The sequence below is a fragment of the Sapajus apella genome, unplaced genomic scaffold, assembly GCF_009761245.1.
Source record: "Sapajus apella isolate SASKATOON/1434 unplaced genomic scaffold, GSC_monkey_1.0 scaffold20, whole genome shotgun sequence".
NCBI classification, from domain to species: domain Eukaryota; kingdom Metazoa; phylum Chordata; class Mammalia; order Primates; family Cebidae; genus Sapajus; species Sapajus apella.
The window spans coordinates 3,725,594-3,753,561 of NW_022436960.1; the positions used below are offsets into that span (position 1 = coordinate 3,725,594).

The 27,968-nt window shown below is 45.0% G+C and overlaps 1 protein-coding gene across 2 annotated transcripts in view; it reads right to left on the reverse strand.

The window, feature by feature from the left end:
• The window catches only part of LOC116557777 (cholesterol 24-hydroxylase), a 41,993-nt gene that overhangs the window by 10,386 nt on the left and 3,639 nt on the right, over positions 1 to 27,968 (reverse strand). For both annotated transcript variants that reach the window (XM_032287441.1, XM_032287442.1), the window contains exons 2-9: positions 24,823 to 24,903; positions 24,141 to 24,222; positions 16,162 to 16,235; positions 15,609 to 15,695; positions 8,321 to 8,459; positions 7,431 to 7,541; positions 1,129 to 1,279; positions 894 to 956 (exon numbers count right to left, since the gene is read on the reverse strand). In XM_032287441.1, the coding sequence (XP_032143332.1) occupies positions 894 to 956; positions 1,129 to 1,279; positions 7,431 to 7,541; positions 8,321 to 8,459; positions 15,609 to 15,695; positions 16,162 to 16,235; positions 24,141 to 24,222; positions 24,823 to 24,903 (788 nt within the window). The remainder of the gene's footprint in view (positions 1 to 893; positions 957 to 1,128; positions 1,280 to 7,430; positions 7,542 to 8,320; positions 8,460 to 15,608; positions 15,696 to 16,161; positions 16,236 to 24,140; positions 24,223 to 24,822; positions 24,904 to 27,968) is intronic.

Genomic DNA, 27,968 nt, shown 5'->3' on the forward strand with positions numbered 1-27,968 from the left:
CACAATCTCAGCTTACTGCAACTTCTGCTTCCTGGGTTCAAGTGATTCTCCTACCTCAGCCTCCCCCATAGCTAGGATTACAGGTGTGTGCCACCACACCCTGCTAATTTTTTATATTTTTAGTAGAGACAGGGTTTCTCCATGTTGGTCAGGCTGGTCTCAAACTCCCAACTTCAGGTGATCCACCTGCCTCGGCTTCCCAAGGTGCTGGGATTACTGGCGTGAGCCACTGTGCCCAGCCTGTTTGTGTATTTCATTCAATCAATGTTCATGGAACCTACTGCACCGGGCCCTGGGAGAACAGAGGTGAGCAAAACAGCCCACCCCTTCCCTCGTTAGACACGCTCATCAAGTGTGGTGGGGAACAGACCTCACTCAATTACCACAAAGAAATAAACAGCTTAACACTATGAGATGGGTATAGGGCAGGAGCCCCAGGCCTGTGGCCAGCTTCTAGCAGAGGGCTGAGGAGGAAGAGGTATGTGAGTGCTCACTGATGGGTGAAGAGTTTTCCAGGTGAAGAACCATGTTCAGGAAATATCTGATGAGCAAATGAATGAAGCTGCTTAGCATCTCTTTTTGTGCCAGTCTAACGCAGGCCTCCCCACAAATTCTGAGTGAGGGGATGCCTGCATTCATTCACACAGCCAAGCTCTCTGGAGCTGAAAGGCCAGCTTCATACATCCCCACAATTGCCAGCTGCATTACCAGGTCAGAGGCCCCCAAGACAGCAAAGAGAGGGGGCTTCTCTTCCCTTCAGACCAGCCCTCTAGTCCTGCAGTGAGCTCTGCTCAGATAGCCCAAAAAATCCCTCAGAGTTGGGTTTGAGGGATCTATGGTTCCCAGCATTTCTGCAGAGCTCTGGGCCCTTGGTCACCACGAAAGCTACAAACCAGCAATGAAGAAGGTGACGAAGTTGTCCAGCAGCCCCTCATCGTCCTGGGCCCCCTCTTCAGCTGAAAGACAAGGAGAGTCTCAGTTCCCAGCAAATCTTTGCTCCCTTTCCCCATGGTTCATAAAAGAATCAACAGTGTTTCTCCTCCTAAGTCAGAGTCAACGGTGACGAATCACCTGGTGGTCATCCCAGCCCACCCCGCCCTGCCCAGCCCGCAGAGGGGGGCCTCCAACCTTTGAGAATCTGTGTGAGGATGTCCGCAGGCACCTCCTCGCCCCTCTTCAGGGCCTCCCGGCGGCGCTGGACCCAGTCCCTGCCCACCTGGCGCAGGAAGCGAATGCTCTCCCGGACCTCCCGGAGCTGCTTCCTCTTCCCTGGCAGGAACTAAACGAGAGTTTCAGCTCCAGATGGCCAAGTGAGCATGCATGTTCCCTCTCCCCTCTCTCCCACCACCGCGAAAGGACTTTAGCGGCACTGACAAGCTGGGAGGTCGGAAGAATGTGAGAAATTCTAGAAAAAATGAAGCAGTCTGGGAGACTGGATCAAGATGGCAGACAGAGCCCAGGCCTCAGCCTCCCTTTCCTGCACCAGACCCCTAACAGTGGTGGGCCGGATGGCTTAAAACGTTCATGTAGCCCTGCAAAGTGAAAAGGGACCACTGACGGGTGGAGGCAGCTGGGCTTGTATGAAGGAGGAAGTCCCAACCAGAGGGAAGTAGAGTGCAATCAACTGCCAAAAAGATGGGGTGGCATGGGGTACAGACTCAGGAGCTGAAGTTCCAGAGATGGGAGAGGCCCTCGGATGAACTCAGCTATCACCTTTGCCCTTTCTGCCTTCTTCATGCCTGGAACAAGGCATGAAGCTGCGGCAGCCATCTTTGAAAAAATCTATATATTTTAATTGTACATAATTATACTCACGTATGGGGTACATGTGATATTTTGACACATGAATACAATGTGCAATGATCAAATCGGCATATTTAGGATATTCATCACCTCAAACATTTATCATTTGTGTTGGAAACATTTCAAATCTTCTCCCTATTTTTGAAATATGCAATAATACCTTGCTGTTAGCTAGAGTCACCCACTGTGCTACTGACACTAAAACTCATTCCTTCTATATAAATGTACGTTTGTATCCATTAACCAACTTCTCTTCATCCCCCCACGCACCCTTCCCAGCCTCTAGTAACTATCATTCTACTCTCTACCTCCATGCGATGAACTTTTTTAGCTCCCACATACGTGTGAGAACAGGCAATATTTGTCTTTCTGGTCTTGCCTTATTTCACTTAACACAAAGAACTCCAGTTCCATCCAGGGCTGCTGCAAATGTTAGGATTTCGTTCTTTCTTGTGGGCAAATAGCATTCCATGTGAATACACACCAAATTTTCTTTTCGGGGTTTCACTCTTGTTGCCCAGGCTGGAGGGCAGTGGCACGATCTCAGCTCACTGAAACCTCCACTTTCCTCGGTCAAATGATTCTCCTGCTTCAGCCTCCCGAGTAGCTGAGATTACAGGTGCCTGCCACCGTGCCCGGCTAATGTTTTGTATTTTTGGTAGAGATGAGGTTTCACCATGTTGGCCAGGCTGGTCTTGAACTCCTGACCTCAGGTATCCATCTGCCCTGACCTCCCAAAGTGCTGGGATTACAGGCGTGGGCCACTGTGCCAGCTACACCACATTTTCTTTATCAGTTTATCTGTTGATGGACACTTCGGCTGATTCTCTATCTTGGCTATTGTGCAGGTGTCCCTTTGATATACTGATTTCTTTTTCTTTGGAAAGAAATCCAAGTAGTGGGATGGTGGTATCTTTGGTAGTTTTCTTTTTAGTTGAAGAACCCTCCATACTGTGTTCCACAATGGCTATGCAAATTTGCACTCCTGCCAACAATGTATAAGAGTTCCATTTCTCTCTACCCTCACCAGCATTTGTTAGTTTTTGTCTTTTTGATAACAGCCATTCTAACTGGGGCAAGATGATATCTCACTGTGGTTTTGATTTGCATTTATCTGATGATTAGTGATGCTGAACATTTTTTCATGTACCTCTTGGCCATTTGTCTTTTGAAAAATGTCTATTCAGATCCTTTGCCAACTTTTTAATGGGATTATTTGATTTTTTTGCTGTTGAGCTGTTCGTGTTCCTTGTCAGATGAGTAGTTTGCAAATATTTTTTCCCATTTAACAAGTTGTCTCTTCATTCTACTGATTGTTTCCTTTGCTGTGCAGAACACTTTTAGTTTAATATAGTCACATTTGTCTTTTTTTTTTTTTTTTTTTTTTTTTTGAGATGGAGTCTCACTCTGTCGCCCATGCTGGAGTGCAGTGGTGCTATCTCGGCTCACTGCAACCTCTAACTCGTGGGCTCAAGTGATTCTCCTGCCTCTTCCTCCCTAGTAGTTGGGACTACAGGCACCCGCCACCATGCCCGGTTAATTTTTGTATTTTTAGTAGAGACAGGGTTTTGACATGTTAGCTAGGCTGGTCTCAACCTCCTGACCTCAAGTGATTCACTTGCCTTGGCCTCCCAAACTGCTGGGATTGCAGGCATGACCCACTGTGCCTGGCCACATTTGTCTATTTTTGTTGTTGCTGTTGCCTATGTTTTTGAAGTCTTAGCCATAAAATGTTTGTTCACACCAATGTCCTAGAGCATTTCCCGTACATTTTCTTCTAGTGTTTTCATAGATTCAGGTCTTATGTTTAACTCTATTCATTTTAAGTTGATTTTTGTATATGGTGAGAGATAGGGGTCTGGTTTAATTCTTCTGCATGTAGATATCCAGTTTTCCCAGCACTGCCCTTTCCCCAGTATATGTTCTTGGTGCCTTTGTTGAAAGTCTGTTGCCTGTAAATTCATGAATATGTTTCTGAGTTCTCTATTCTCTTACATTGGTCTATGTCTGTTGTTTTTTTTAATCCAATACCATGCTGTTTTGGTTATTGTAGCTTTATAGTATATTTTGAAATCAGGTAGTGTGGTGCCTCCAGCTTTGTTCTTTTTGCTCAGAGTTGCTTTGTCTATTTGGGCCCTTTTTGTGGTTTCAAGCAATTTTTAGCATTGTTTTTCTATTTCTGTGGAGAATGTCATTGGTATTTTGATAGAGATTGCATATGAGCATGGGATGTTTTTTCATTTGTTTGTGTCTTCTTCAATTTCTTTCATCGGTGTTTTATAGTTTTTATAGTTTTCCTTAATAAGTCTTTCACCTCCTTGGTTAAATTTATTTTTAGGTATTTTATTTTCATATGTAGTTATTGTAAATGGAATTGCATTATTGGTTTCTTCTTCCACTAGTTCATTATTGGTGTATAGAATTGCTACTGATTTTTGTATGCTGATTTTTTACCCTACAACTTTACTGAACTCATTTATCAGTTCTAAGAGTTTTTTGGTGGAGTCTTTAGGAATTTCTAAATATAAGATCATGTCTTCTGCAAAGAGGGACAGTTTGACTTCTTCTTTTCCAATCTGGATGCCTTTTATTTTTTTCTCTTGCCTGACTGATCTGGCTAGCACTTCTATTAATAGTACTATGTTAAATAAGAGTGATGAAAGTGGGCATCCTTATCTTGTTCCAGTTCTTAAAGGAAAGACTTTTAGCTTTTCTACACTAAGTATAATGCTATCTGTGGGTGTATCATATATGACCTTTATTATGTTGAGCTATGTTCCTTCTATGCATAATTTGTTGAGTTTTTAATCATGAAAGGTGTTAAATTTTATCAAATGTTTTTTCTGCATCTATTGAAACGATCATATGTTGTCCTTCATCCTGTTAATATGATGTATCACATTTATTGACTTGCATAGGTTGAAGCATTAGCATTCCTGGGATAAATCCTACTTAATCATGGTGAATCACCTTTGTGATGTGTTGTTGGATTAGATTTGCTCGATAGTATTTTGTTGAAGATTTTTGCATCTATGTTCACCAGCGAAGTTGCCATGTAGCTTTCTTTTTTATTGTGTCCTTGTCTGCTTATGGTATCAGGGTAGTGCTGGCTTCATAGAATAAGCTAGGAAGAATTCCCTCTTCTTCCATTTCCCTCTTCTTCCAAAGAATTGGTGTTCTTCTTTATAGGTTTGGTAGAATTCAGCAGTAAAGATATCTGGTCATGGGCTTTTCTTTGTTGGAAGACTTTTTATTAGTATTTCAATCTCATTACTTACCATTGATCTGATCAGGTTTTCTATTTCTTCCTTGTTCAATCATCTTGGGAGGTTGTATGTGTCCAGGAATTCCATTTCTTCTAAGTTTTTCAATTGTTAGTGTATAGTTGTTCATAAAAATCTGTCATGATCCTATATATTTCTGTGGCATCCATTGTAACGTCTCCTTTTTAGTTTCTGCTTTTAGTTATATGGGCCTTTTTTTTTCTTGTTTAGTCTATATATTAGTTTATTGATTTTGTTTGTCTTTTCCCAACATCGACCTTTCACTTCATTGACTCTTTGTACTCTTTTAGTCTCTACTTCATTTAATTCTGCCCTGATATTATTTACTTCCTTCTACTAATTTTGGCTTTGATTTGTTCTTGCTTTTCTAATTCCTTGAGATGCATCATTTGGTTGTTTGAAATCTTCCTACTTTTGATGTAAGTGTTTACTGTTAGAAGCAACACTCTTAGCACTGCTTTTGCTGTATCCCATAGGTTTTGTTATGTTGTGTTCCCCTTTCCGCTTGTTTCAAGAAATTTTTTTATTTCCTTCTTCATGTCTTCATTGACCTAATGGTCATTCAGGAGTATGTTGTTGAGTTTCCATGTATTTGTACAATTTCTGAAGTTTCTCTTGTTATTGATTTCTAGTTTTATTCCATTGTGGTCTGAAAAGATACTTGATATTATTTCAATTTCTTAAAATTTGTTGAAATTTGTTTTGTGGCCTAACATATGTTCTACCCTGGAGAATCTTTCATGTGCTAATGAGAAGAAATCCAATGTTTTTGTGCTGATTTTCTGTCTAGATCATCTATCCAATGCTGAGTGGGGTGTTGAAGTCCCCAGCTATTATTGTATTGGAATCTATCTTTTCCTTTAGATCTTTGCTGTATATCTCTGGGTGCGCTGGTATTGGGTACAAATATATTTAGAAGTATTTTATCTTCTTGCAGAATTGATTCCTTTATCATTATATAATGATCTTGTCTTTTTTTACAGTTGTTTACTTAAATTCTGTTTTCTTTGTTATAATTAAAGCTACTCCTGTTAGCTTTGGTTTCTGTTTGTGTGGAATATCTTTTTCCATTCCTTTACTTTCAGTCTAAATGTGTCTTTACAGGTGAAGTGAGTTTTTTGTAGGCAGCATATAGTTGGGTGATTTTTTTTATCCATTCAGCCAATCTATGTCTTTTAAGTGGGGGAATTTTCTATAGATGCATTTATAATGTTGGGTGGGTAGGGTGCTTTGGCTCTGATAAGGGATTGGCACAGTAGCATATTTTCTGTATAAGTTCTTCAGCCGTAATCAGTGTCAGAGGTATCTCCAACTTTCTCAGTGGCTTAGACTGTCATTGTTAGTGGCGGCCAAGCTGAGGCTTTGATGAGGATGGAGATGCCAGCCAGGCCAGTCCTTGAGCACCACTGGTGGCAACAGTGAGTAGGATGGGCGTATACTCAGCCCCTTGGATGGCATGTGTGGCCTGGCTGGGATAGCAGGAGGGATAGTCCTGTCCTCAGATGTCCCCAGGATTGCACACAGGCACTACCTACATTAGGCAGGGCAGGCCAGTCCCCAGGCCTCCAGATGGCATGCTTGGGTGCAGGCAACAGTGGATAGGGGGCTGGGCAGGCTTGTCCTCAGGCCCCTGGATGGTACACATATGTGCCAGTGGTGGTAGGAAAAGAGGATCAATCTCCTGAATCCCCAGTGGTGTGCACGGGTACCACAGGGGGCAGGCAAGTCAGGTCCATTCCCAGGCCCTCGAATGATGCATGTGGATGCGTGTCAGCAAGTGGGGCAGGCCTCTCCTCAGGCCTTCTCAATGGCAGGCTCTGGTGGCAGAGTCATGGTAGACCATTCTTCAGGCCCCTAGATGACACACGTGGGTGCTGGCAGTGGATGGGGATGTCTGGTCCCTGGAGAGTGCGTGCAGGTGGTGGTGTCTGCAGCGGGTGGGGCAGATCGTTTCCCAGACCCCATGTGGGCACAGGCAGTGGCAGGCAGGGTGTACCTTTTGCAGCAGTCATTTTATGACAGTGAGGTGATGTGCTGAGACAGTGGAATAGAAAGACAGAAGGATCTGGAAAATCTGACACTATGGAGCCATCATAGTCATCCTAGATTGCCTGCTTTGGGGATCATTTCACATGGGAGAAATATTAACTCCTAATTTACTTTAAGCCAATTTGATTTTAAGCCTTTGCTTTAGGGAACGCATGCAAATCCTGATTCAGAAGTCACTTCAGACATACCGGTACTCAAAACCCATTCTGAAAAAAAATCACTGAAGGAGGTGCTTCAGCAAATGAAGACAACAGCTCTGGTGGCTCGTCACCAGAGGGGGTGCTGAGGCAGTACCTTCGCCAGAGTGTTGCGGGACGCGGTGATTCCCTCCAACATCAGTTTCACTGCCCGGGACAGAGGCTTCTGGGCACCCAGCAGCATACTGGTCTCCATCCCAAAAGCTGCCTGGGGGAGAGAGAGGGGAAGGTCATCCCTGGGGGACAGAAGGGCAGCAGATCCAGGGCAAAGCCTGGCATCATTCTGCTAGACACCTGAGCCCTGGGCTAGGGGTTTATATGCATCATATCATCAGCTGCTTATGATGACCCATGATAATTTGATCTCCATGGGATGCTGTGAGGATGAAGGAGCTCATAGTAGCTACTCCACAAACTTGGCTTTCTTCCTTGACAAGATGTATTTCCCCTGAAATGCAACCTTCCTTAAGTGTTCATTCTACACTAGCTTCACAGTGAAGTGAATGAATAGCAACCATGATAAAGGAATAGCAATGTGATAAAGAGGAATCCAGTCACTGTCCCCACACTGCAGTTGCATGACCTGCCTTTATGTGGGGTTTGGGGTTACTGGGGCCACTGCTGAGTCTACTGGGGTGAAAAGCCAAGTCATACCCTATAGGGGGTGCAGAGAGAAGGCAGCCTTTGGGCTGAGAATAAGGCAGACCTGAGATCAAATCTTACTTCTGCCACTGACCAGCTACAGGCCAGGCCCTATACCTGTTCATTGCTCAAGAATGAGTTAGTAGCCCCAATCTCACACTATGTTCCTTTAATTACTCAAGGAGACAGAATGTATGCAGCATATATGAAGCACAGAGAAGGAGTTGCTGGTATGTCAGAGGAGCAGGAGGGAGGGGAAGAAAGAAGGAAAGAGAAGAGGGAGAGAAGATGACCCTCTACCCCATGTGGCCCTCCTGGCCCCCATGCCCGACTGTCACCCATCACCTTGGCCAGGATGTCCATGGCGGTGTAGGTCAGCATGTCCTGCATGGACACTGGGGTCTGCCCATCTGCCTTGGCTTCTAGAATCTCCACCAGCTGCTCAGCCTTCTCGTTGAATGTTTCCATTAAGCTAACCAAGGAGCTGGAGAAACAGCACAGGCATCAACAGCCACTGTCCAGCCCAATATGGTGGACTGCCATGCGCCCTCCCTCTCCACAGAGAGGGTACTGTCAGAGTGAAGGTGGGTGTCCCTCCCAGCCTTTCTGGCCTCCCCCTTGAGACCCAGATTGCAGGTTGGAGTTGTAGTAACTGAACTAAATGGGGTTTCACCATTCTCCACTCAGGATGGACACTGTTCCTTGTTCTTGTCCTAACAGTTCCACAGGTCCTCTGTTGGTCACTGTGGCCCCTCAGCCCTGACCTCAAAGGGACATGACAGTGTAGAAACTATGGGCACCCTAGAGTCCATGAGGGGCCTCCCTGGTTCCCCTCCTGCCCTCTGCTCACATTGCCTGCTCTCCTTACCTGCCCTGCCCTGGGCACCAGTTGCAGCATTTTGTTTTCCCACTTCACTGCCTGTCCTTGAGCAATCATGGTGTCCAACTCTATGTGGAAATGAGTCCTCAGATACCATTTGCACCCCAGAGCTCCCAACCCACAGGGTTCCCTCCCAGTCACAGAGCTTAGAAAGGGATATGGAAGAATGCACTCCAAACTCACAAAAATGGCAACCCCAAGGGGGCTGGAAGGAGGGGGCTGCCACTTTGTACATTACATGTTTCTGAATTTTTGCTAAGAGAAAGTGCTGCTTTTATAATTAAAAGAAATATTAATCTTTTTCTCTCTCTCTCTCTCTCTGGAGATGGAGTCTTGCTCTTTTGTGCAGGCTGGAGTGCAGTGGTGCGATCTTGGCCCACTGCAACCTCCACCTCCCAGGCTCAAGCAATTCTCCTGCCTTAGCCTCCCAAGTAGCTGGGATTACAGGCACGTGCCGGCATGCCTGGCTAATTTTTGTATTCTTAGTAGAGATGGAGTTTCACCATGCTGGCCAGGCTGGTCTCGAACTCCTGACCTCATGATCCACCTGCCTCAGTCTTCCAAAGTGCTGGGATTACAGGTGTGAGCCACTGTACCTGGCCCTAGAAATGTTAATCTTTCAATGTTAATCTGAGTAAAGAGTACATGGGTATTCTTTGGCCTATGCTTATTCTTGAAATGTTATCTGAAAACTTGAAATTATTTTCAAATTGAAGATTTCTAAAAAGAGAAAATGGGGCCCGGCCCAGCGGCTTATGGCTATAATCCCAACATTTCAAAAGGCGAGAGCAGGAGGATTGCTTGTGGCCAGGAGTTTTAGACCAGCCTGGACAACACAGCAAGACCCCGTCTCTACAAAAAAATAAAAATAAAAAATAGTTGGGCATGGTGGCACACTCCTGTAGCCCCAGCTACTAGGGAGGCTGAGGCACGAGGATCACTTAAGCCCAGGGGGACAAAGTTAGAGTAAGCTATGGTCACATCACTGCACTCCAGTGTGGGTGAGAGTAAGACCCTGTCTCTAAAAATGAGAGAGAGAGAGAATGGGAGAAGAGAAACTAAGAGTAACCAGCTCTTCATTCCACATCTAGCCCATGCACAGGCCTGGCAACAGGCGAACCTGGGGCTCTCCACTCTGATCTGGTCACTTTGCAACATAAAACACTTTGAAGCATGACATTGCTCTTAGGAGGGGGATGAAAATCTTCACCTGAACTTAAGAGTTGGAGTCCACTTGTTGCTGACCACCACTTCTAATGTTGCCTACTTGTTCCAAGAGCCTTTTAGCTCCTCCAAATACAATGTTCCTGCCCACTGTGGGGCTGGTGCACACACATCCCCTCTCCCAGAGCGCTCACCCACACCCCAACAACCGTCACTATCTGAAAGCCTCCCTTCTCCAGATGGACACTCAAAGGCCACTTCCTCGGGGCAATAACTCTTAAGCCCCAGGTAGGTACAAATATGGGCCCACAGCACCCTTGACTTTTTCTCATTGTGCTCACATGGTTGGCAAGTATATATTTATTTGCAAGATTATTTGTAGTTATCTTTTTTTAAAAAAAAATCACATTTAAGTTGATTCTCCAGATAGCAGGAGGCCGGTTATCACACAAACACTGAATCTCTCACAGCTATTGTAGAAACAAAACTGGGCTACAGTGTCAGGTGAACAATAAAATCCTGACTCCCTTGGTGGACTCAGACCAAGGTCTTCCTGTAAAACCAAAATCTAGAAAAGTGGAAACTGCCAATTTATTCTCCCAATTTTATTAAAAGTACAAAATGATATTCTGTGTGGGTAATGGTTGGAGAGGAAACTCATCAGTGGTTCCTATTTTTCTTCATTAGTGAATTAGGATTCACCAAGGTTCAAGAAACTTCCATAATCACATAAATCATCTTCTAAAGTTTCTTTCATAAAGCCTTGTAAATTTGGCATTTACAATAAAATAGTCATCTCTAAGATGACACCTTATTGTGAGATTGAAAAAATAAAAATGCCTGGTGATGGTTGCATAGTAATGTGAATGAATTTAATACCACTGAACTGCACACCTAAAAATGGTTAAGTAAACCATTTATGCTATGTGTATAAGAAGTTAAAAACGTCTGTGAAAGCACTTCATAAACTATAAAGCACTGTTCAAACATGAGGTTCTATGTGCTGGAGATGCTTCATCAAGACAATGACATGGTTATGTCATGATCATGTGGGCCATCATCTGGTTAGAACTGATTTCTCCCATAACCTCAAAGCTTCCTGAAGTTTGCTTGCTGGCCTTTGTAACCCCGGCTCTCAGCACAAGAAGTATTTCTTAAATATATGTCTCTTTCCAGTCTATTCCTTCCCATTTTCACTTCTGACAACTTTCCAGTAAGACTGAGACTATTCCAATTCATTGATTCACTTACGGATTCATTCACTCTATGGGGATTCCTGGAGGGCTTGTGGGGTGCCTGGTGCTGGGCGCAGGAGTCAGGGACAGGGTGCGTCTTCTGCCTTCAGGGATCCATGGTCTAGTGAGGGAGGTGGATATGAATGGAAGCACTGCACTGGGTGTGACAGGTGCCTTGATGGAGGCATGAACTCAGCCTCAGTAGGTGACATCTTAGCTGGGTATCAAAGGAGGAACAGGATTTCCCCAAAGGTTCACATTGAGGCAGTGGGAACAGCAGAGTTGCCAGAGACAGCATAGTGGTTTCCAGAAATGTTGGGGAGAGGGGATGCAAAGGTCGGGGGTGGGGGTAGGGGCAGACTGAGGGTGAATGGGGTCTGATCTTCATCTCTCAGATGAAAGGAAGCCATTGAAGGCTTCAGAACAGGGGAGTGGCATGGTCAGATCTGAGTTTTAGCAAGATCTGTCCTGAGTGGTGGGTGGATACATTGGACGAGGGAGACAGGAGGAGGGCAGGCCAATGAGGAGGCTGTAGCAAGAGTTCTGGCAAGGATTTTTATACAGTCCTCCACAGATTACATAGTCAAGAGTAGCTTCACAGTGGAGAAACCTGGAAGGCACCACCTGAACCACTGAGCAAACTTCACATGGCCAGCAATGGGACAAACGGGTAGCATGTGCCTCCTGATTCAATGCCCCAAGGAGGACACAGCATCACTCTGTAGCATTACCATCAGAGGCACAGCCTGAGTCTAACAGTGCAGAGACAGCTGACAAATTCAAACTGAAGGACCAGCTACAAAACTGGCCTGTCATCTTCAAAAATGTTAAGGTAAAGAAAGTCAAAGAAAGACTGAGAACTGTTCTAGAATAAAAGGGGCTAAAGTGACAGGGCAATTAAATGAAACACATGAACATGGATTACATTTTAGACAAAGAAAATAAAACAGCTATAACTGCACAAATGACACATTTTGAATATGAATTGTAAATTGGATAACAGTGTTAGAGCAATATTGTTAATTTTCTCATTTTGATAAACTATAGTTACGTAGTCATTGTTCTTAGGAAATACACATGGGAGTATTTAAAGGTGGGAGCACAATGTCTCTAACTTACTCTTAAATGGTTTTTTAAAGTCTGCACTATATAAAAATATAAATACCTGTATATAGATGCAGAGAGAATGATAAATATATTTACATATATACTCATAAAGAGATGAAATGATAAAGCAAACGGTGATTTAAACAATAAACAGTAAGTGGATCTGGGTAAAAGATATAAGAGTTCCTTACACTATTCTGGCAATTTTTTCTATAAATTCAAAATTATACCACAGTAAAAGATTACCTTCTCTACAATGTTAAAATAGAGTTACCATATGACTCAGAAATTCCACTAGGTAAATACCCAAGAGAAATGAAAACATATGTCCATACAAACACTTGCACAAAAATGCTCTTAGCAGCATTTTTCATAATAGCCAAAAAGTGGAAACAACCCAAATGCCCATTAACTAATGAATGGATAAACAATATATGGTCTAACCATACAATGGAATATTATTTGGCAATAAAAAAGGAATGAGGCACTAATACAGACGGCACCATAGATGAGCCTCAGAAATATGATGCTAATGAAAGAAGCCAGGCTTCTTTCTTTTATATGAAATGTGCAGAATGCAAAAATCCATAGACACAGAAAGTAACTTAGTAGCTGCCAGTGGATAGGGGAATTGGGAAGAAATGGGAGTGACTGCTTTTTTTTTTTTTTTTTTTTTGAGATGGAGTCTCGCTCTGTTGCACAGGCTGGAGTACAGTGGTGTGATCTCGGCTCACTGCCACCTCCACCTCCCGGGTTCAAGTGATTCTCCTACCTCAGCCTCCCAAGTAGCTGGGATTACAGGAACATGCCACCACATCTGGCTAATTTTTGCATTTTTAGTAGAGATGGAGTTTTGCCATGTTGGCCAGGCTGGTCATGAACTCCTGACCTGAGGTGATCTGCCCACCTCAGCCTCCCAAAGTGCTGGGATTACAAGCATGAGTCACTGTGCCCGGCCAAATGACTGCTTTTGAGGGTGATGAAACTGTTCTAGAATGTACTGTGTTGATGGTGATACAATTCTATGAATATACCAACACCATTGAATTGTACACTTTAAATGGGTAAGTTGTATGGTATGTGAATTATGCCTCCATAAAAGTTATTTAAAAAGGAAAATACAGTCATGTGTTGCTTAGTGACGAGGATACAGTCTGAGAAACGTGTCATTAGGCCATGTCTTCATTGTGTGAACAGCATAGAGTATACTTACACAAACCTAGGCAGTACAGCCTACTACACACCTAAGCCATATGGTCCAGCCTACCGCTCCTAAGCTATACCCCTGTGCAGCAGGTTGCTGCAACACAGTGGTATTTGTATATGTAAGCACAGAAAAGGGACAGTAAAAATACGGTATAAAAGATTTTTTTAATGGTGCGTCTGTATATGGCACTTACCGTGAACGGAGCTGCAGGCCTGGATGTTGCTTTGGCTGCCAGTGAGCGAGTGGTGAACGGGAAGGCCTAGGATGTTACTGCACACGACTGAAGACTTATAGAAACTAGACTCAGGCTACACTGAGTTCAAAATTTTTTTCTTTCTTCAATAAGAAATTAACCTTGCTTACTATAACTTTTTCACTTTATAAACTTCTCAAGTTTTAAATATTTTTGACTCTTTTCTAATAACGCTTAGCTTAAAACATACAATATTCAATTGTACAAAAATATTATCTTCTTTGTATCCTTATTCTATAAGCTTTTTTATTAATTCCTTTTTACTTATAAACATTTTTTGTTAACTAAGACACAAACACACACAAGCCTAGGCCTTCACAGGGCTGGGGTCATCAACATCACCGCCTTCTACCTCCACGTCTTCTCCTGGAAGGTCTTCAGGAGCAGTAACAGGCATGGAGCTGCCACCTCCTATGATAACAATGCTTTCCTCTGGACGCGTCCTGAAGAACCTGCCTGAGGCTATTGTACAGCAAACTTTTTAAAAATATGTAAGTAGGCAGGGCACAGTGACTCGTGCCTGTAATCCCAGCACTTTGGGAGGCTGAGGCGGGCAGATCACGAGGTCAGGAGTTTGAGACTAGCCCTGGCCAACATGGTGAACCCCATCTCTACTAAAAATACAAAAATGAGCCTGGTGTGGTGGCGGGCTCCTGTAATCCCAGCTACTTGGGAGGCTGAGGCAGGAGTATCGCTTGAACCCGGGAGCTGGAGGTTAAAGTGAGCCAAAATGGTGCCACTGCACTCCAGCCTGGGAGACAGAGCAAGACTCTGTCTCAAAAAAAACAAAACATATACATATATAGAAGGAACTCACTCTAAAACAATGGTTAAAGTGTGGTAAATATGGCCCAGTGCAGTGGCTCATGCCTGTAATCTCAGCACTTTGGGAGGCCGAGGAGGGTGGATCACGAGGTCAGGAGTTTGAGATCAGCCTGACCAATACCGTGAAACCCCATCTCTACTAAAGATACAAAAATTAGCTGGGTGCGGTGGCAGGCACCTGTCATCTCAGCTACTCGAGAGGCTGAGGCAGGAGAATCGCTTGAACCCAGGAGGCAGAGGTCCAAGATCGTGCCAGGCACTCTAGCCTGGGCGACAGAGCAAGACTCTGTCTCAAAAAAAAAAAAAATATACAGTAAATACATAACTCAGTAACATTGTCAGTTATTATCATTATCAGTGTATGTACTGCCCATAATTACATCTGGTAGACTTTGGTGTGACCGGCAGTGCAGTAGGTTTGTTTACACCAGCACCACCACAAACATGTGAGTAACGATTGCACTGTGACATTACCATGGCTACAATATCACTAGGCAATAGTAATTTTCAGCTCCATTATAATCTTATGGGACCACTGTCACATATGTGTTCAGTCATTGACTGAAACATCTTTATACAAAGCACGACTATATCACCAAAACATAAAAACTAAAATGAATAAAAGAAGCCCTGACAAGGAGTGATGAGGTGTGATGGGGGGAGCTCTTGGAGAACAGGAACCCCATGCTTCTGGCCATCATGGGCACTCAGCCTTGATGTTCCCAAACTGTGTGGGGGCCTCGCTCATCCTCATGTCCCACTGGGCCGGCCTGTCTCTCTCTCTCTCTCTCTCTCTCTCTCTCTCAGCTACTAACACCCTGTCTTTCCCCTTTTCCATCTTTCCCTTCAGCTGGATGAGGCCCCCTCAGTTGGACACTTCTCTCCCCAAGGCCCACCTACGCTTTGGCAGCCCCCACTGCCTCTGACCACACAGGAGACACAGAGCCTCCGACCGCACTCACCTCCGGCTGAAGGCCAGGTCTATGACTCTCCGCTGCTTGTGCCAACGCTCGTAGTCGCATTCGGACACCAAGCCTTGGCCGAAGAGTCTGCAGGAGACACATTTGATGCAGGAAGGAGGGTAGGGGGTGGAGAGTGGCTGCTGGATGGGCTTGGGGTCGCATTCTGGGATGATGAAATGGTTTTGGAACTAGGCGGTGGTGATGGCAGCGCCACACTGTGAATGTGCTGAATTCCACTAGACTGGACCCTCTAAGTTGGGGAAAATGGTGAGTGTTATGTGAGTTTTACCAGAATTTTAAAAATAACTTAATAAGGAACATGATGGTCATGTTACCCAACCTCAGTGACCCCCATATTTCCTGCCATCTAGAGGTTGAGGGAGAAGGAGGAAAGTGCTAGTGGCAAGAGTGGGGACACAGTTTACAGGGCACTCGTCACATGCCTGGCAGCCAGGGCCTCAATACTACACCCCACATTCTGGACCGCACTGGCCCTCACTCACAGCAGGGCTCCCCTGGCCTCCCACCTGGGCCTTCCACCACGCCTCCTTACCTCTCACCAAACACAGTCTGGAGTGCACGGTACATCTTGGAGTCCTTGTTGTACTTGGTTGACATCAGGAACTTCTAAATATCCCCAAAAAACCAACATAAACTCATGCACCCATGAGTAGCTACAAAATGCTCCTCTGAGACATGCCCCAAATAATCGCCATTGGCTGAGTGCCAGCCGTGGCGTGCCCACTTCCCATGCATGATCCCACACAACCCTCCCTGTCTTCACATAATATCAGCCGTGTGGGGATGGAAAGTGGAGCACAGAGGGGCGAAGTGATTTTCCCACGGACGCACAGTAGGAGGGTGTGAGGAGGGCTTGCTCACTCCACTGTCACACTTGGAACTCACACCACATCACCTTCCAAAGCAGCAAGACAGGAAAAGGCAAATGCTGCTCTGAAACCAGAGTGAGAGGAGGAGAAGCCCTTCTGGGAGAGGATGGGCTTCTGGGACACAGGAGGGGACACTTGGCATGAATTCAGTATTGCTAGCATGCCCTCAACCTGGGCAGTCAAGGAAGACTCCCTGGAGGAAAGATCAACTTACCTCACCAAGAGCTGGATGGTAACAATAGTAACATTAGCCAACAGCTCTTGAGGCAGGACTGGCCAGTGGTTAACAGCGTGGGCTGTGTAGTCAGCCAGCTTCAGTTTGGATCTGGGCTCAGCATCCCTGATGCACCACGTACTAACTCTGGGACCCTGGAGGAGTTACTTCCTCTGCCCATTTCCTCATCTTAGATGGATATAAGAAGAGTTCTTGCCCAGCAGGTTTGCTGTAAAGAGTGTCAGTTCTACATGAAAAGTGTTAAGAATGGTGCCCAGCACATAGCAGGCGCTCAATAAATGCCAGCCGCACAGCTGCACCCTGCAATTCACTCAATGCCCAGTCAGCCCAAAGTGCTAAAATTATAGGTGTGAGCTACTGTGCCTGGCCACGGGTGTTGTTTTATGCTCATCTTACATACAGATGGATAAACTGAGGTTTAAAACTGGCCCAAGTTTACACACGTAGTAAATGGTAGACACAGGATTTGAATCCAGGCAATTTGCTGTGGTGAGAGGAGAGAGAAGGCTATGATCCAGGCCAAGGGAGCTCACGGGTCCTCTGGCACATTCAGGCAGAGGTGCTGAGTGGGAAGGGGCTGCTGAGGCTGTGAGGCCCAGACCCCAGAGGCCTGCCCTCTGGGCTACTGCTTTATCCTGCAGGTGCTGGGAAGCAGTAAGAGGATGACGCAGCTGTCAGTTAAGCTGGTTGCTGCTAGCTTCTCTGAGATTAGCTCCTCGGGGTCTAATATCAATGTTTCAGCTGAAAGGAAGCCCCAGAAGCAGCTAACTTTGTGTCATAAACCATATTCCAGGGACCCCAAATGTACCCCAAACACTGTCATTTGTAACCCAAGCTCTGTCCCACCAACAGGAAGACCACAACAGTAAATGCCTACCTTACAGGCCCCTCTCAAATACCCTAGAGTCATCTGAGGTCTAAGCAAGCCATTCTTAGATTGAACTGAAGATCCCTACCATTAAGGCAGAGTGGCCTCCGTCAGGGTCTGACCAGGTGACCCTCATAGCCAGGCACTCCCATGGTCTGCTGTCCCAGAGGCTGGGGATTCTGTGATGGCCTGGTGACATAAACTGTGGGATGTGAGGGGTACACAGGGAACCCCCAGTACCTTACTGCTTCCTCTGGTCACACACACACTGATGGCACACTTCTATCCAGGAAGGAGAAACTGCTAAGGACTTGCCATTGTGCCATAAACAACCAGAAAACTTAGGAAATGTATCAAATGTCTGCTTTCAGACACTGAACAACAGGCAGGGCAGGATCGTGAACGTCAAGGAAGGAGGAGAAAAACGTGAGACCTATGACCTAGGATTACCAGCTTTCTACTCAGAGGCAATTCCAGGACAGCAGCACAAAGAAGAGAGACCTAAATGAAGTCCAACAGCCATGCCAAGTTGAATAGACAGAGATCAGAGTCCAGGCAGGCCAAAGGAGGCCAGAATTAGTAGGACAAAGTACCAGGGGGAAGCTATGCATAGAAAGAGCTCCTGTGCAGAAATCTGCGTGGGGCCCCTTGAATCTTCGGATGTATACCAATCTATGCAAATGTAGGGTGGAACTTCAGAAGACTGGCAAAAACAACTTCTGAGAAAAGGAGAATTAACTGAACAATTCTCAGAGCTTACACGGAGCCAATAATTATTCAAGTTTCTACTACCCAGAATAGACAAACCTCAGACACAAGACCTTCAATAGAGGCCCCAGAATGGTCACTACTTAGCAGTGGGGCTAAACTAGCTCTCAAGTAACAGTCTACTCTAGACCCGCCCTTATAAAAGCCTTAAAGCAAGCCTGGAAAGGATCAAACTGATCTGTAAGTAACTTTATCATCTCTCAGAACGAAGTCAAACAATCTTTAAAGGAATATAACAAAATCTAGTGCCCCAAAATGTAAAATTCACAATGTCTAGAATCCAATAAAAAATTATTAGACATGCCACAAAGCAAAATATTATGACCTATACCTAGGCCCAGATAATGGAAAGACAGAACTGGTAGACAAGAACTATAAAATATCTATTAGAAATATGATCATGAAACCCACATATCTAAGAAATTCAAAGGATCCCAAATATAACGAACACAAAGAAAAGTACACCAAATAAAGTACACCAAGCAGATCATAATCAATGGCTGACATCAGTGATAAAGAGAAAAATCTTAACAGTAGACATAGATGGCGTGGTATAATATTATTTGATGGCAGATTAATATAAGTCCAACATGATGTTATAAACCCTAAGACAACCACTAAGAGAGAAAGAAAGGGAACCAATAATGATGGTGGTTAGCTGGGCATGGTTGTAGCCCCAGCTACTCAGGAGGCTGAGGTGGGACGATTGCTTGAGCCCAGGAGTTTGAGGCTGTGGTGAGCTATGAAACTTGGGCAACAGAGTGAGATCCTATCTCAATCAATCAATAAGACAACAGTACAGAAAAAAAAAAGAAAAATAAATAAATAAAATAAAAATAAAAAGACAACAGTAGAGATGAAACAGAATACTAACACACACCTAATCCAAAAGAAGGCTGCAAAGGGGGCAAAGGAAACAAAGAACAGACAGGACAAATAGAAAACAAATACTAACATGGTAGATGTCAACACAGCCATGTCAATAATTACAGCAAATGTAAACGGCCTGAGAACTCTAATTAGAGGTAGAGATTGTCAGACTGTATAAAACAGCAAGAATCAGCTGTGTGCCATGTATAAGAAACCCACTTTAAAGATAAAAATGCAGATAGGTTAAACGTAATATAATAGAAAAAGATAAACCATGCAACACTAAGTATAAGACAGCTGGAATGGAGGCTGGGCACAGCAGCTCATGCCTGCAATCCCAGCACTTTGAAAGGCTGAGGTGGGCATATCACTTGAGGTCAGGAGTTCAAGACCAGACTGGCCAACATGGTGAAACCCCATCTCTACTAAAGATACAAAAATCAGCTGGTGGTAGGTGCCAGTAATCCCAGCTACTTGGGAGGCTAAGGCAGAAGAATTGCTTGAACCCGGGAGGTAGAGGTAGCAGTGAGCCGAGATCGCCCCATTGCACTCCAGCCTGGGCAACAAGAGTGAAACTGTTTCAAAAGCAAAAACAAAATAAAAAAAAAGAAAGAAAGCTAGAATGGCTTAAAGTAGACAAAATATATTTGGGGTAAAGAATGTTACTAAGAACAAAGATGAACATTTCTAAGGATAAAAGAGTCAATTCATCATAAAGACATATCCATCCTAAATGTGTACACACCTGATAATAAAACTTCAAAATACTGGAAGCAAAACTAATAGAACTGAAGGTAGAAATAGATAAATCTATGATTATGAAGGGTTCAACAGTCCTTGCCCTGCAATTGCTAGAGCAAATAGATAGAAAATTAGGAAGGATTTAAAAGATTTGAATAACACTATTGACCAATTTGACCTAATCGACATTCCTAAAACACTTCGTTTGATGATAACACAATATACACTCTTTTTAAGTGTTTGTTAACATTCACTTTAATGAACCATATGCTGGGCCATAAAACCAACTTCAATTAATTTAAAAGGACTGAAATCATGATGATGAGTATTCCCCCTGACTTTACAGAATTAAATTAAAAACCAATGATAGAAAAATATCTAGAATATTCCCTAACATTTGAAAATTGGGCTGGGCATGGTGGCTCATGCCTGTAATCCCAGCACTTTGGGAGGCCAAGGCAGGCAGATCACGAGATCAGGAGTTCAAGACCAGCCTGGCCAACATGGTGAAACCCTGTCTCTACTAAAAATACAACAAATTAGCCAGGCGTGGTGGTGCACCATGCCTGTAATCCCAGTTACTCAGGAGGCTGAGGCAGGAGAATCACTTGAACCCAGGAGGCAAAGGTTGCAGTGAGCAAAGATTGCACCATTGCACTCCAACCTGGGCAACAGAGGAAGACTCCGTCTCAAAAAACAAAAAACATACATCCAAATAATCCATGGTTTAAAGGAGAAATCACAAAGGAAGTTAGAAAATACTTTGAACTGAATGAAAATAAAACATATCAAAATTTGTGGTAAACTTGCGCTAAAGCAGTATGCTTAGAAGGAAATGTATAGCTCTAAACTAGAACAGAAAAATGTTTAAAATCAATTGTCTAAACTCCATCCTAAATATCAGAACAAGAACAAATTAAACTCAAAGTGAATATAGAAAGGAAATAAGAAAGAGGAGAAATCAGGCCAGGCTTGGTAGTTCATGCCTGTAATCCCAGCACTTTGGGAGCCTCAGGTGGGCAGATCACCAGGTCAGAAGTTCGAGATCGGCCTGACAAATATCGTGAAACCCCGTCTCTACTAAAAATTAAAAAATTAGCCAGGCATGGTGATGCACACCTGTAATCCCAGCTATTCAGAAGGCTGAGGCAGGAGAATTGCTTGAACTTGGGAGGTGGAGGTTGCAGTGAGCTGAGATTTCACCACTGCACTCCAGCCTGGGGGACAGAGCAAGTCTCCATCTCAAAAAAAAAAAAAAAAAAAAAGGAGAAATTGGCCAGGCGTGGTGGATCACCCCTGTAATCCCAGCACTTTGGGAGACTGAGGCACGCACAGATCACTTGAAGCCAGGAGTTCAAGACCAGGCTGGTCAACATGGTGAAACCCCATCTCTACTAAAAATATAAAAATTAGCCAGGCGTAGTGGTGGGCGCCTGTAATACCAGCTATTCAGGAGGTTGAGGCAGGAGAATCACTTGAACCTGGGAGGCAGAGATTGCTGTGAGCCAATATTGCACCACTGCACTCAAGCCTGGGCAACAGAGCAAGACTTTGTCTCAAACAAAGAAAAAAAGAAAAGAAAAAAGAAAGAAAGAGAAAGAAGAAATCAGCGAAATAGAAGACAGAAAAACAATGAAGAAAACCAAAAGCTGGTTCTTTGGAAAGATAAATAAAATTGATAAACCTTTTGGTGAACCGATCAAGAAGAACAAAACAAGTTACTACCTCAGGAATGAGAGAGGAAACATATTACAGATCCTACAGACATTAAAAAAACATAAGAAAGTCTTATGAACAACTTATGCCAATAATTTAAGCAATTTAGGTGAAGTGAACAAATCTCTTGAAATACATGAATTATCAAACTCAAAAAAACAGAAAATCTGAATGCCATATGTCAACTAGAGAAGGAAATCCTGAAATACACTACAACATGAATTAACTTTGAAAACATGCTAAGTGAAATAAACCAGCTGCAAAAGGACAAATACCATATGATTCCACCTGTATGAAGCATGTAAAGTAGTCCAATTTAAGAGACAGAAAGTAGAATAGTGGTTTCCAGGGTCTGGGGAGAGGGAAATGGGGAGTTATTGTTTGATGGATACAGAGTTTCAGTTTGGGAAGATGAAAAAGTTCTGGAGATAGATGATGGTGATAGACGTACAACAATGTGAATGTCTTTAATGCTGCTGAACTCTACACCTAAAAATGGTTAAAACTGTAAATTTTATGTAAATTTTACCAAAATTTAAAACATACAATGTAAAGAAATTAAATTTATAACTTAAAAAGAAATAAAAATTTCCTTCAAAGAAAACTCCAGGTCCATATGACTTCACTGGTGAATTCTATCAAATATTAAAAGAAGAAATAACATCATTCCCATAAAAATTTTTACAGAAAATAAAGGAGGAAGCTACCACTTCCCAACTTATCCTATGAGGTCAGTATTAACCTGATATCAAAACCAGTCAAAGACATTTCAAGAACCAAATAAATATAGAAACAAAAACTCTTAACAAAATATTACCAAATTGAATTTAACAATATACTAAAAAGATAATATATCATGACCAAGAATGCAAGGTTGGTTTAACATTTGAATATGAATCAATATAATTCTCTATATCAATATATATCTTTAAACTTCTTTTCTCATGAAGCATCACAAAAGTCTTCTTGCATGGTTTTTGGCAGCATGCTTTAACAAGTCTTAAGCTGTGTCTAGGTTTGAAATTAAACTTTTTTTGAAAAATTGTTTTTAACATTCTGCTAGAGATTCCTGATTATTCATTCAACCTGTCTCCTGGTCTTGACCCTAAGTTGTATTTTATCCCTTTCAGAATCACCACAACCACCCTCCATTCAAAGAATTGTGCCAAACATCTGCTGCACACTCATGGTAAGAAAAAAAATGTATCATTTTTATTGAGCAACTGCTGTGTGCCAGGCAGGAGCTAGATGGCTCATTTATATTACTTTAGTTCTATTCTTACAACCACCTTGTAAAAGAGGCATCACCCCTATTTCACAGATGAGGAAACTTGGGCCCAGAATGATTAAGCAACTTGTCCAAGGTCCCACAGCCAGTTGGGAGCAGAGCCCAGAGTTGAGCCCAGTTCTGCCAACACCATAGCAGATGCCCATTCTTAGAACTTTCAAGGCAGACATGACAGACAATGCCACCTGCCTTGTTTCCTCTTTTATATTTGGAGATTGAGTCTCACTCTGTCACCTAGAAGGCCATGACACAATCTCAGCTCACTGCAACCTCTGCCTCCCAGATTCAAGAGACTCAGCCTCCCAAGTAGCTGGGACTACAGGCACGTGCCACCACGCCTGGCTAATTTTTGTATTTTTAGTGGAGACAAGGTTTCACCATGTTGGCCAGGCTGGTCTCAAACTCCTGATCTCAGGTGATCCACTTATCTTGGCCTCCCAAACAAGGTGTTGGGATTACAGGCGTGAGCCACTGTGCCTGGCCGCCCCCCCTTTTTTTTTTTGAGATGCAGTTTCACTCTTGTCACCCAGGCTGGACTGCCATCTCTGCTCACTGCAACTCCATCTCCCAGGTTCAAGTGATTCTCCTGCCTCAGCCTCCCAAGTAGCTGGGATTACAGGCGCCTTCCACCATACCCAACAAACTTTTGTATTTTTAGTAGAGATGGGGTTTCACTATGTTGGCCAAGGGACTAATAAGAGTCCCTACTCCTATGAGTCAGTAATTGTGAAGTGTATAGAAAAGTACATAGTAAGCACTGTTTAAGGATGTTTGACATTTATTTGTTAAATAAACTGATGAATTTTTAATTCCCATCTTAGCGCTGGAAATAGGGTTATAATTCCCATCTCACAGATGAAGGAACTGAGGCAGAGAAGCAGACTAAATGTGTGTGCACTAGTTGGGCAAAACTTCCCACCCAAATGGGGACAGCAAGGTTCCCATCTATTCACCATATCAAACAGCAAGGCTTGCAGGAGCCCCCAAGCAGTGGGTGCTTAGAGGAAAAGATGCCATTCCCTTCTGGATCTTGGGGAAACCAGCCCAAATGCACCCAGCTGTGAAACATTCCTCCAAAGTCTCTGGAACCAGGCTTCACTCCCCCAACCCAAGAAAAGGGAGGGAACTCCCCCATGGAAACCACTCTGCCTCCTACCTTAACCGAATCGGGGCTCGTAACGATGACTGAGGTTTTATGGAAGACGTTGACCCGCACAACAGGTCCATACTTCTTAGCCCTGAAAACCAAAGTGAGCCGAAGGAAGCTGTCAACCACCTGAGATATGACTATCACCAATCCCGCCCAGGAGAGAAACAGATGTGTCCCATCCCAGGAGGTGCTAAATGCAGGCTACCAAAAAAGCGCTGTGCTGGGGCTCAGGAGCTCTGGGGGGAAGGCTCTGCCCTGTTGCTCACTTGCTGAGTCATGTCCTGAGCCTCAGTTTCCTCTGCCATGGAATAGGGTTGCAAACATTCCTTCTTTGATTGCCCCAAAATGTTGTCCTGGGAATCAAACAATTCATATCTTTGAAAGTGCTTTGAAAAGTATAAAAAGTGTCACACCAAACAATGACTGTTACCTAGTCACACTCCCACCCAATTTACTGATGAGGAAACTGAGGCTCAGAGAGCGTCTGACGGCTGGTTTAAGGTCTTGCAGTGGGTGAACTGCTTCCAAGCCAGCCTCACCTGCCTCCACTCAGGGGAGAAACTGCCAGGGCTGGGAGTAACCTGGGCTAGCAGAAGGTGAGGCTGGGAGTCTGTGTGCTGGACTGAGTTGGGGGAGCTGCCCTGGGGGAACCTGGAGTAAGGACAACAGGTGACAAGTGAGAACCCACCAATCCAAAAACACATCTTGGAGCACACGGCCACCAACCTCATCCTTTTTCCAAAAGCAGGGGAGGTGTCCTAGAAGGAAACTAGAAGAAATAGGAAACATTAGGCTTACCAGCAGTCAACAGGAAAGAACGTTCCCTTCCCCACAAGGTCTCATCACTAGGCCCACTTCACAGACGGGAGGACTGAGGCATGGGGAGGTTACAGCACTGGCTCAGGAACACCAGGCAGTAAGAATGAAGACAGGATGCAAACCCAGGTCTGACCAGCTCCAAAGACCCTTGGAGAAGAAACAGTTGTGCTCCTCTCTGTCTCCCTGGCACAGAGGCTGGGGGCTGGCAGATAGAAAGGACTCAATAATATTGTATGGAATCACCCTGAGACATTCCTGATACTGACCACACCGGGCACCATGCTAGGCTCACCGCTCCAACCTCCCCCCATGGCTGATTAGTCTGTTATTAACCATATTGTATAGGACAGCCAAAATGGAACAGTGAAGTCATTTGCCCACAATTGCAAAGCTGGTACTAGGGCTCCCGAAAAGCCCTTCTCAGCAGGAGATGGTTTGGTCATATAAATCTGCTATGTGTTCACCAAATTGTAAACAAGCCAGTACAGTGTCATCCTAAAGCTCATTCCAAGGGACCCATGACTTCCTGTCTCCTGTATGACTTTATTCCTACCAAGCTCACTGAAGCATTCCCAATGGGCGACAAAATCACATTCTCCCAGGGAGAGACAGAGAGTAAATAGAGACAATGTCAGAGAGTGATAGGAGAAAAAGAGAACAGAGTATAGAGAAGGTGTGCTGGGGATGGGTGTGTGGGTGGCTATTTAAAATCCATATATGACTAGTGTTCCATTATTGGAACGCTAAGCTTCTGGGAGTTATTTGTATCCTACTGCTCAAGGTGATCACCAAGGACTGATTTTTCAAATTCAAAAAATTGCAATCTCAGGCATAAATGTCCCTCTAAGAGGGTGGCTTGTGAGATGAGACCTGCAAGAAGCAGGGGACTAGCCTTCCAGGCAATGGGAACTACAGGTGCCAAGATCCTGAGGTCAGAGTGTGCTGGGACAGTGAGGAAGCCAGTGTGGCTCTGGCAGAGTACTTGAGGGAAACAGAGTACAGGGTAGGGTCACCAAGGCTGGGGGTGGGTCACGTAGAGCCTTGTGGGCTGTGGTCCAGATTTTTACTTTGACTTTGGTGAGCTGGGGTCTGCTGGAAGGTTTTGAGCAGAGCAGAGATGGAATCTGACTTGGGTTTGAATGGATGGCTTTGCGGCCGTACAGAGCGTAACCAGAGTAGGGGAGGAAGCAGGGACAGTAGTGACGGGGGTGGGGGCTGGGAGAGGTGACGAGGGCTCAGAACAGAGCAGGGCAGTGGAGGCAATGATAAAAAGGCATCAGATTCTGAGCGCACTGTGAGGTAGAGTACTGGAACGCGCCGTTTGGCTATGGGCGTGTGAGGATGGCTCTGGGCTTTTGGCCTGGGCTGCTGGAAGGATGGATGGAGCTGCCGTTACCAAAATGAGGAGACACTGGTTGGGATGGCAGAGCCGCTGTGCCCACCCCTGTGATTTTCCAGGGCCGTCTCTGTCTCTTCCCACAAGAGATGAGCCCACCTCGAGCAGCCCTCAACCATGACCCCAGCCCCTCCATTTCTGGGGGAGCTCTGGGCATGTGCTCAGAGGTAACCTGCTTTACTGGTTTGTTTACCTTCTTTCTCTATCCACTCCCCTCCTCCCACCACTCAACCTGGCATCGTCCCCCACTAAACTACTTACACTTTATTTCTTATCTCAGGATCAGCTTTGGGGGGACCAATCTCAGACAAGCAGATGAAACTTGGAGCTTGGCTTGGGACTAGTGAGGTTTGTGGTGGACTACTGAGCAGGAAGTTAGACACTTAGACCTGGAGCCCAGGGAAGGGTTCTAGGTTAGAGACATAAATTCGAGAGCCCACAGCAGGGAGGTGGTATTTTCAGCCAAGTGACTGGATGAGGCCACAAGGGAAGGCTGAGGGAGAGGAGCAAAAACTGAGCCATCACTGAGAGGTCGGGGGCATAGGGACAGCCAGCCAAGTGGACTGAGTGGGAGCGCTGGAGAGGAAGGAGGAGAGCCAGGAGAGCGGAGTGAGAGGCCAGAGGAGGACACGGGACCAGGCAGAGGGGCATCGGCTCTGCCCAGGCTACTGGGGGCCAGGTCAGACGAGGATCCAGGGCAACATGGAGACCACCAGGAGCCTAGCCCCAGCAAGTTTGGTGGAGAGGTGGGGGCAGAGAGAACCAGAGGGAAGGAAGGGGAGGCCCAGAGACAGGCAGCCAGCCAGGTGGCTTACCACAGGGGGCGGCAGCTGTAGGGAATGAGCGGGTGAAGGGAAAGGTTTTGTTCCAGGCTTTGAATTCTTGCATATTATATAAAAATGGGGATGATGCAGAAGAGGAGGAAAAGTGCTGATGGGGGTGCTCTGGGCAGGGCTGCTGAGCAGAGGGGGCAGGCTGGCCTGGGCTGACCCTCCCAGAACAGCTGGAAGATGTGTGTGGGCCTGGGGCGGGAGGTGGGCAGCTGCTCAGTGGAGCCCAGGAAGGAAACTCTCACTGGTTGCTCCCTTTGCTCAGGGAAGTAGGAGGCAAGAATAAAAGCTGAGAGTGCGGATGGAGGGGGAGGTGACAGGGACTGAAGCAGGAAGGCCGCTGGGAGAGTGGGCGAGCAAACGCCCTGGGGAAGGAAGTGCAGGGTGGCTGCCGCCTGCAGTGGAGGCCCACGCCAGGTGAGTGGTCTTGAACTTGCCGGAGATGGGCTGTGGACATCACACATGACTGGATGTATGTCCAGAGTCATCTAGTCTCCTCACTATCACTTGCCAAAACTCACGTTTTGGGGGAATGTTCTCAGTTTCGAGTCACTTAAGTGAAGACAGAGTCAGAGCCCAGAGCTTCCACACTAACCCCTAGGGTTTCCTGCCACATGGGAAGGAAGGTGAGTGCCATCTCAGGAAGGCAGAGGGCATAGAGAGGGGTGGGGCCCCCATGTCCCGGCAAGAAAGGGAACAAAAACCCATTCCTTCCAGCACCTGCAGGGGGCGCTGGGGAGGCGACAACAGAGCAGGAAGACCCAGGCATTACAAACAACCTGGTAAGGC